At 37.8% G+C, this 9,409-nt stretch overlaps 1 protein-coding gene across 1 annotated transcript; it reads left to right on the forward strand.

Annotated features, from left to right (window-relative positions):
* The first annotated feature begins 680 nt into the window (after positions 1–680).
* On the forward strand, positions 681–8,275 carry rhoua (ras homolog family member Ua). Its single transcript, XM_060926156.1, has 3 exons — positions 681–1,265; positions 2,528–2,586; positions 4,422–8,275. The coding sequence occupies exons 1-3, from the start codon at positions 1,022–1,024 to the stop codon at positions 4,869–4,871; spliced, it is 753 nt and encodes a 250-aa protein (XP_060782139.1). The 5' UTR covers positions 681–1,021; the 3' UTR covers positions 4,872–8,275.
* Positions 8,276–9,409: the final 1,134 nt, after the last annotated feature.

Consider the following 9,409-nt stretch of genomic DNA (forward strand, 5'->3'; position numbering starts at 1 on the left):
GTCTTGGGTCATTCAGATTCTGTAAAGCTGCTTTGCGACAATGTCTATTGTTAAAAGCGCTATACAAACAGACTTGACTTGAATTAAATAATATTATGAGTAAGTTTCGCCCGACTGGATGTATGTATGCAACTGATTTATTAATTCATCTTCTTAGTTTCATCCTTCTCATGATCAGATGCTATGTTTGAAAATGACACGTGCTTTAACCAATCACGTATTACTCCGCCTACTACGTGTAACTCCGCTCCCAGTTCCAAGCTGCTTCGATTCCATACAGGCCTGTCAGGTGGCGTTTTACTGCCGAAACACACCATAAATATCCACTAGATGGCGAGATTGAACTGACCTTTCTGTGTATTCTAATGGGATACTGACATCAGAAAAATTGGTCATTAAATCTGTGTTATATGCATACAACTAGATTAATATCACTCTAGTACCTATCATTACAGACAGTCAGCACTGTTACCATTTACATTGCGGTTTATACTGGATTATAGAGACTACTCTACCCAAGAGTAACGATCTCAGCACAATTCTCTCTCCAAAATCTTACACGCAAAGAGAGTAAAAATGATTATGTATTCACTGAAAGCTATATAGCAAAGTGCATGTAATGTATACGTCATATTAAGCATGACGTTCTGCTCAGTGTGTGTGTGTGTGAGAGAGAGAGTCATTGAAATGTGTGCCGCGCGCGCTCGATGATGTCATTCTGTTGGAGTAAAGTGACGGGGCTGGATCACATGGTCGAGGAGAAGAGGAGTGGACCTCACCATCATCCTCACTCCAAAATTGAACCCAAGTTTGTACCAGTGACACACATGCACGCTTTGCTTGCTTTTAGGCGTGTCTAAAATTAACTGGACTTTATTTAACTGGATTTTTTTTTTTGCATATGGATATTATTTTCGTGTTCACGGATATGGCAAAGAAATTTCATCTCAGCATGAACGCGTATGGACTGGAGAAATCAGGTTTAGCCTAACAGCGTTGGGCTCTGTGTGTGTGTGCAGCGATGCCTCCGCAGGGTGTTGGGGAGTATAAACCCGTGTCAGGCTCTTCAGTGCCACCGGTACCACCGCGTAGATTCAGGGGTAAAGATTTGGCCAAAAGGAGCCGCTGGGGTTCGGCACCAGAGCGCAGGGTGAAGTGTGTTCTGGTTGGAGACGGAGCGGTTGGGAAAACAAGTCTGATCATCAGTTACACCACCAATGGCTACCCCACGGAGTATGTTCCTACGGCTTTTGATAACTTTTCAGGTAACCAGTAAAAGTATAAAATGAATAAATTATGAAGTTTTCTGAGAAGGATCTTCAATATTGCCTGTAAAAAATAGATCTATCTATCTATCTATCTATCTATCTATCTATCTATCTATCTATCTATCTATCTATCTATCTATCTATCTATCTATCTATCTGTCAAAACTGAACAGATTCATTAAGAATATTTCATAACTAATTTATCAACAACCTCAGGGAACCAAAGCCAGCCTTCTTGTTCTTGTAACAGTTATAGTCTAGTCTATATTTCAAATGGAGCTTTGGATGTAAAGTACCTTCAAAACTCATTAATTACACCTTGATGACCTTGTTGTAACTGTCTTGTAAAAATCTACTTAAGAAAGATATTATTTAATATGATCTGACAAATGCATAACTGATCAATCAATCAATCAGTAATTTTATACAACACCCTAAGAAGGAAAAAAAAAGAAGACGCATGTACATATCACTGTTAAGTATGTGTATTTCACACTGAACTGTGAATGTTGTGTACCTTTAAATTTTATTTAAGGTACACTAGATGTCCAAAAGTATGTGCACCCCGTTACCACAAAGTTGGAAGCACACAATTGTCTCAGATGTTTTTGTTTCTGCAGCATTAAGATTTGCTTTCACTGGAGCTAAGGAGTCTAGTCCAAATTTGTTCCAGTATGACAGTGCCTCTGTGTACAAAGTGAGGTCTATTAAAACATGGTTTTCCATGGTTGGTGTAGAAGAACTCGAATGCCCTGCACAGAGCCCCGACCTCACCCCTATTGAACACCTTTGGGTTGAATTAGAATGCCAGCTGTGCACCAGGCCTTCTCACTTGACATCAGTGCCTGACCTCATTAATACTCTTGTGGACGAATGGGCAAATCCCCACAGCCACATTCCAAAATTTAGCAGAAAGCCCTCACAGAAGGGTGCAGAGGACTAACTCCATATTAATGTCCACTGTTTTGAATCTGGATGGTCAACAACCACGTATGGGTGTGATGGTCAGCTGTCCACATACTTTTGGCCATATAGTGTACATAACAGTTGTAGTTTTGAGCACATTTTTACATGTACCTTGTAAAACAAATAAACAAAATTATCTGACACTGAAAGGAAATATAAGATAAGGTAAATTAGATGGGAACAAAATCTGTTGGATCTTTAAAGTTTATCCACCATACCAGTGTAGGTGAGAGAGGAAGGAAGTCCCACCAGACATATGGTGGTCTCTGATTTGGATGTGTTTTTCTCTGCAGCGGTGGTCGCTGTTGATGGCAAGCCTGTGAAACTCCAGCTGTGTGACACTGCGGGCCAGGTCAGTGCAGCATTCCTTTGATCACAACACATCACCTCACTCATGCAGTTTAAAGACAGGCAGCTTCTGTCTCCGTAGCCTCTGGATCCTGTCATGATGTAAACATATGACACATTGTTTATGCAAGAATGCTGACGTCAGCTTTGATTTCATTTCTGTACACTCTTAAAGTAGTTGTTTATTCTGTGAATATGTAAAGGAAGTGAAAAAAGTGATAGACCATCAATCATGTTTTTAACTGATCATGACTGAGCATAGCTAGAATAAAGCCAAATGAGTAATGAATTGCTCAGATTTTCTTGCTCATTGATGATACAAAGTTTTGGTAAAGTTCACCAGTGTGGACTTGGAGCGTACTCCTGGGGGAATGCTAGAAATAATTTTACATCAGTCAAATACTGTATATAGCAGTGTATGAGGGATAAACCAGCTCTAGGGAACTCCGAATAGGAAGCTCTGTAATTGTGATAAATGGTTTGTGATCCGGGAAAAAGGAGGCCTACTTTCAGTTGAGGCACAGCTGGGGCTAGTCAGTGGAAATGTGAAACCAGTGTGTTTTTAAGGAGCCAAGCCGGCTGGAGAAAGAGTGAGCAGGAAAGTCTGCCAAGAGAACATGCAGCAGTGCTGTCTTGATAGAGAAAAAGAGATTTAGATTTCCTTTTGGGTTAAGGGGATAAGCAAGTGTAAGCGAGAGAAGTTGTAGCAAAAATAATTATAATTAATTATTAATTAATTAATTAATTAATTAATTAATTAATTTACTTATTTTCAAAAAGGTGACATACTGTGAAATGCCATATGTTGTTATTTATAAATATTTGTTAAAATGTAGCTTATCTAAAGACGTCTTACCTTTAGCAGACTCATACTGACACGGTACACTATCTTGTGCTTTTATTTTTCAAGTAAACAGGTAAATACAACGTTATATTTCCATCTGCAAGCCAGCTGAAGAAATGGCACTTTTATTAGTCACTGCAACCACAATAATTAACTTTATAACTAACTTTTAAAAAATGCTTAAATGCTATGAATCATCAAGGTTTTTCCCTTGTGGTGAGAAGTTCCCAGTTAACTGAGCTTAAAGGAAATGGCTTTTGGCATATGAACTAGTTACAGTCCAAAAGTTTATGAGGAAAAGTGAAAGAGGTGGAAAGCTGTGTTAATAAACAGTAGTATTTTGTTAGACTTTATCTTCAGTCTTCAGTGCTGGTTGGCGTCCCAGGTCTGGATAAAGAAGAGATTGCTAGTTTTTTTTATCTTGACACATGAGAAAAATGAAAGACACATTATAGCAGATAAATATGCTGATTAATGTTGAAGGAAAATATGTTTAAAGGTTTATCATACTTATCAAACTTTGTTTGTTTTATGCTTTCCCAAAAGTGTTATTTCACATGGGGAATTCACAGATTCTCAGAGACTCACGTTTTGAATGAATAACTGGAATTAAATGTAATAAATCTTCACAATTCATTACCGATGTGTACTTATTCATTACCATAAATATGTACTAGTCTGGAGTGTGACATAAGATAACAGTTCCATTTTTTTTGTTTGTTTGTTTAAGATATAAAGTAAACCAGATGTCTTGATCCCAGCTGTATCAAACTTATAAACTGTGAGAATAAGGTGTCATTTCAGAGCAATACAGTACAACTGTCAGTGTTGAATGGATTCTCAAGGAGTTTGTTCAGTGGTATAGATTTTACTCAACAGTATCTGATGAAACGAGTACATTTAAAAGAACGGATTTCCCACTTCTGATATAATTCAAGACTATCCACTAATAGATTTGATGGCCTTACCAGAATTTTTGTGCATTTCCTATCCAGGACGAGTTTGATAAACTGCGACCTCTGTGCTACACCAATGCTGATGTCTTCCTGTTGTGCTTCAGTGTTGTCACACCATCCTCATTCCAGAATGTCAGGGAGAAGTGGGTGCCTGAGATCCGACGGCACTGTCCACGAACACCCATCCTGCTTGTGGGCACCCAGGCTGACCTCCGGCAGGACGTCAACATTCTCATCCAGCTGGCCAAGTACAAAGAGCGTCCAGTGGAGCCACAAGAGGCCCGTGTGTGTTCTGAGGAGGTGTGTGCCATGTCTTACATGGAGTGCTCAGCACTTACTCAGAAGAATCTGAAAGAGGTGTTCGATGCAGCAATACTAGCCAGCATTCAGAACACAGACAACCAGCAGCAGAGGTTGATGAAACGCACACCCAATAAGATGAGGACGCTCTCCAAGTCCTGGTGGAGGAAATACTGCTGTCTGGCGTAGAGGGACAAGAGGGATATTCACTCATGTAGCTTTTAATTATGGACTGAAAGACAAAACCAGTGGCCTTAGGAGTTGCTGGAGTAATTTATCAACAGAGATTAAACTTATACTGAAATGTGATGGGACACAGTGCAGAAGAACAGGATAAATGAAACGAAAAGATTCTACAAACATTAACTACACTTATTTACACATTTACAGTAGAAAATGCAAAGTTGACTCTTGAAATGAATTGCTTGTGTCTAGTTTCATTTTATTGCGCCAGCAACTGTTTTCACTTTGTCTTTTAATAATGGAGAGCAAAGGGAAACAAACATGCAATATAGCTTTTAATACCTTTCCTCGTTGTTGAACGAACTCTTAAAATCAGCATTGCAGGTGTAGTTAATTCAACATTGGTGTTTTATTATACATCAGATCTTCTCTAACACTAACAAAAAGTAATGTTCCTGAAGTTTCTCTCTTTTTTTGAAATTCAGACTACTCAACCTATACTGTGAAATAACAAAGCCCACTTGGGTGGTCCCAGATAGAGGACAATAGTCCACCAATATTTATGATCTGTGCTTCTTTTACAACATAAATGTGTTTCTAAATCCTAATTCAACTACCTGGACGAACAGCTTTCCTCAAGCTGGAATATCATGATTTCTGGTTGGCAAGCTGCCAAGACTTGCTTTAGTTCAAGGGTTACTAAAGTGTTAAATCCCTGTCTGTCAAAACCAAATAGATATTCTGGTGCACTATCAGTAGTTTGACATCGGTTTCTTTTCAGCAATCTGTGAGGTTGAAGGACAGCCCAGTGCAAAAAACAGCTGAAAGAACAACAACAACAAAAAAAAAGTCTTGTTTACTTTGACTTAATCCAGAGCTTTCATTCAAAACATACCATGAGGTCATGGTAAACAGGCCAGTTAAAATTTGTGTATGTGCTGCATGTTTATTCATGCCAGAAGTGCTTGAATTAGAAAAATGATGTTTGCTTTCAATGCCACTACATATTGGTTGTTTATCTGTCATGAAGACAAGGTTAGTGTTTAATGCAGTTTAATACAAAAAAAGTTTCCCTTGAAATTACAGATCGATATCTCACAGCTAAAGTTTCAGAAAGCTTTGATAATGCTGTTGAATTTGAATGTATACATTTAAAAAATCAGTATATAAACTATATGAAGTGTATTTTATTTACAGTTTCTGTATTTTTGTGTTCATTTCCATTTACTGTAATTACCAGTTCATCAGAAATTCTATACAGCAATCTAGCAACCATGAAACTATGAAGGCTGGATATTAAAACGTATAAGTAGCCTGAAAGTATATGATACATACAGAAAAATGTGATGAAGTATGTAGAGAAATGTCCAAAATGGTTTCTGTATAGCTCAGGTAAAGCTGTATCATAGAGGTCTTGTTTAAAAAGTCTACAACAAGTGACCCTAGCAGATTATATTACATCCTATTACATTTTAAATGTTATATCACAGAAGAACTTATGGTTTATTTTAATCTTTTTATTTTAATTTAATTTTTTAACAAAGAAATCAAAGTCATATTAAAGGGGCTGGCTCACCCTTCCCAGCATCCAATTCATTGTGTTTGTTTTACAAGCGGGGCAGCACGGTGGTGTAGTGGTTAGCACTGTTGCCTCACAGCAAGCAGGTTTTGGGTTCGAGCCCAGTGGCTGACAGGGGCCTTCATGTTCTCCCCGTGTCTGCATGGGTTTCCTCCGAGTGCTCCAGTTTCCCCCACAGTCCAAAGACATGCAGGTTAGGTTAATTGGTGGCTCTAAATTGACCGTAGGTGTGAATGTGAGTGTGAATTGTTGTTTGTCTCTATGTGTCAGCCCTGCGATGACCTGGAGACTTGTCCAGGGTGTACCCTGGCTTTCGCTAATAGTCAGCTGGGATAGGCTCCAGCTTGCCTGTGACCCTGCACAGGATAAGCAGTTACAGATAATGGATGGATGTTTTAAAAGCACCTGACCACTACCTGTTAGCTCTCTGTGCAGCAAAACTTCTGCAAATTCACTGTTAGTGATCCCTTCGAAACCCATCTCCAACTTTTCCTTTCTTCATCTATGTGTCATGCGTGAAAGCTTTGAACACAATATACATTATCTTTCGTTCCTTTGCGGCCACCCACGAGATGGCTGAGACTGGTTCTGGTCCATTACAAAGGAATAACCATACAAAAATGGATTGGCTGAAGGATTTAAAATATACCTACCTGTCTTCAGTTTCACATTACAGTTTAAGGTCTATTGCCTAGTTGTTGTGAATTGTTTTTGGAACATCACTAGCATCGAAAATGGTGACTTGTTACTTGGCACAGAAGATTCTGGGAAGGGCAAGCTGGCCCCTTTAATAGCCAATAACATTGGTGATTGCAGTTATTAATAAGAACAGTGCCATTGTTAATTAGTAATCAGACTCTGTGACTTGTATCTGAATTTTATACACATGAAAATGTCTATGAAAAGACATCAGTATAACTTTGTGCCTTGTCTCCTGTTGAAACATCTCAATCTGAAGTCATGATAAACACTACAGATATGAAGCACTAGCATCATTTATTGCTCAACTTTTCCGTAGTTGTTGGAATTATAAACTCTTGAGCTTTATCCTTGGGTAAATAATTGATCAGGTCCACCCATGTAGGATGAACGGAAAAGTCACCTGCTGAAACGGGACATGAGCAAGTGAAAATGGAGTGGCACTGAATAAAGAGGTTAAAGTTTCACAAGATGGTAGACACCGGAGTATCGTTAAGCCTGCCCTTCCCAACATGCTTGTATCGGCGATGAACTGAAACTGATGTCTCTTTGAAGGTTGCCTTCATATACTAAAAAACAAAAATAGCTCCTCATGTCTACCATCCATAAGAGTGTAAGTGAATGTGCAGAGATGGAGTTATTGGCTTTCTGAATGTGAAAAACTGAATACTGTAACTGTAAATGTGAGAAAGAATGCTCAATGAACATTACAACTGGAAATAAAGGTGCTGTTCAAATATTTTTGAACACAGTAGTTGGTACATTGCAGTCAACATGTTTCAAATGTAATTGTTACAATACATAATACATAATGTATGAATTGTGTTTGACACTGGCATTTTGCTGATCTTTGAATTGAATCAAGCTGAATGTTGGTTGGTAAAAGGATAAATGTCAGTATTGAATGCTACAGTACAATTTACTTTAGCTGGGCCCATTGCTTTATTGTGAAGTTGCTTAAACACTGTGAACTGTATATTTTTTGAGGGTAATGACCTTGTTGCAAGATGTTGTAAGATTTACAGTAGATGAAGTTATTCTCTGGACCTGGCCACAACCCAGTGGGACATGAAATAATAGCAGAGAAGTGTATATAGATTGTTATCCTTTCTAAAATAAAGATGCAAAATTATCTACCTGCAGTCTATCTATAGTCTACTAATGACTGAAGAATCCATGTAGTCTATGTCAATTATATATTAATTATATAGTTAATTATATTGTAATTATAGTTGGAGTCAACATAGTCAGGAGTCAACATCTGCCTGATGTTGATTCCTGACTACCTGAATGTTGATAGGGATATCTAAAGATTTTAATGTTTTAAAATGTTTAATTTATACTTACAAAATAGTTATATAATCAACTTTACAAATACCTTCAGGCATGATTTTTCTTGCATGATCAAACTTTTGCTCTTCAGTATCAGCCTTTTTCATTCCTTCAATACATACAGTACAATACAATATGAACAATACAAAAGTCAAACATACATTTTTTATTATATATACTGGAGGTGATGTACACACCACGTTGTTCAACTTTAATTTCATTTATGTCATGATTTCTAGTGACTATTACTGAGCTAACTGGACACGTTTATGCAAAGACACGTTTATGCTACATGGCATTTAATGCCAAATTAGAACTAGCAAAAATCTTTTTGATATATATAATCATTTCAAATGGAGTTGAAGCGAGTGAATTTATATTTTGTGTAAGCATGCATAGCTATGAGTCACTTTAGCATTTAGTTATTCTAGATCCTTTTAGGATATTGCTCTGAATTAGTATAATATTGCAGTTATTAAGATTTAACAAATCTCTGTCATCCTCAGCCAGAATACAAAGATGTTTTTAATGTTGACCAAACTGCCGTCTTACCCCTAGATTTTTTAAGCAAATTAAAAACACACCCTGTGACTGGGTTTCTGACTGATTAATTAAGTTCTTAATTCAAACTGAAACATATGAGCTATGTCCAAAGCACTGAAGAACAATGGGTTGCGAGAGAGAGAGAGAGAGAGAGAGAGACAAAGAAGAAACAATGAAATGAGAAGTTAATCTCATCTGTCCTGTGATCTTCCCTTCTTAATACAATACTCTTATTTTCGGGTAAAAGACTGTGTGTGTGTGTATGTGTGTGTGTGCACATGCGTGCGTGCAAGGAGGTGTTCAGAGACTTGCAACAGATCTGCAAAGCCCTCAACAGAAGGCCAACACTTTTAACCACAATCAACTTAATTGGGTCCAGGACTTGCAAAAA

This window comes from Neoarius graeffei, chromosome 7 (assembly GCF_027579695.1).
Source record: "Neoarius graeffei isolate fNeoGra1 chromosome 7, fNeoGra1.pri, whole genome shotgun sequence".
In the NCBI taxonomy this organism is placed as follows: Eukaryota; Metazoa; Chordata; class Actinopteri; order Siluriformes; family Ariidae; genus Neoarius; species Neoarius graeffei.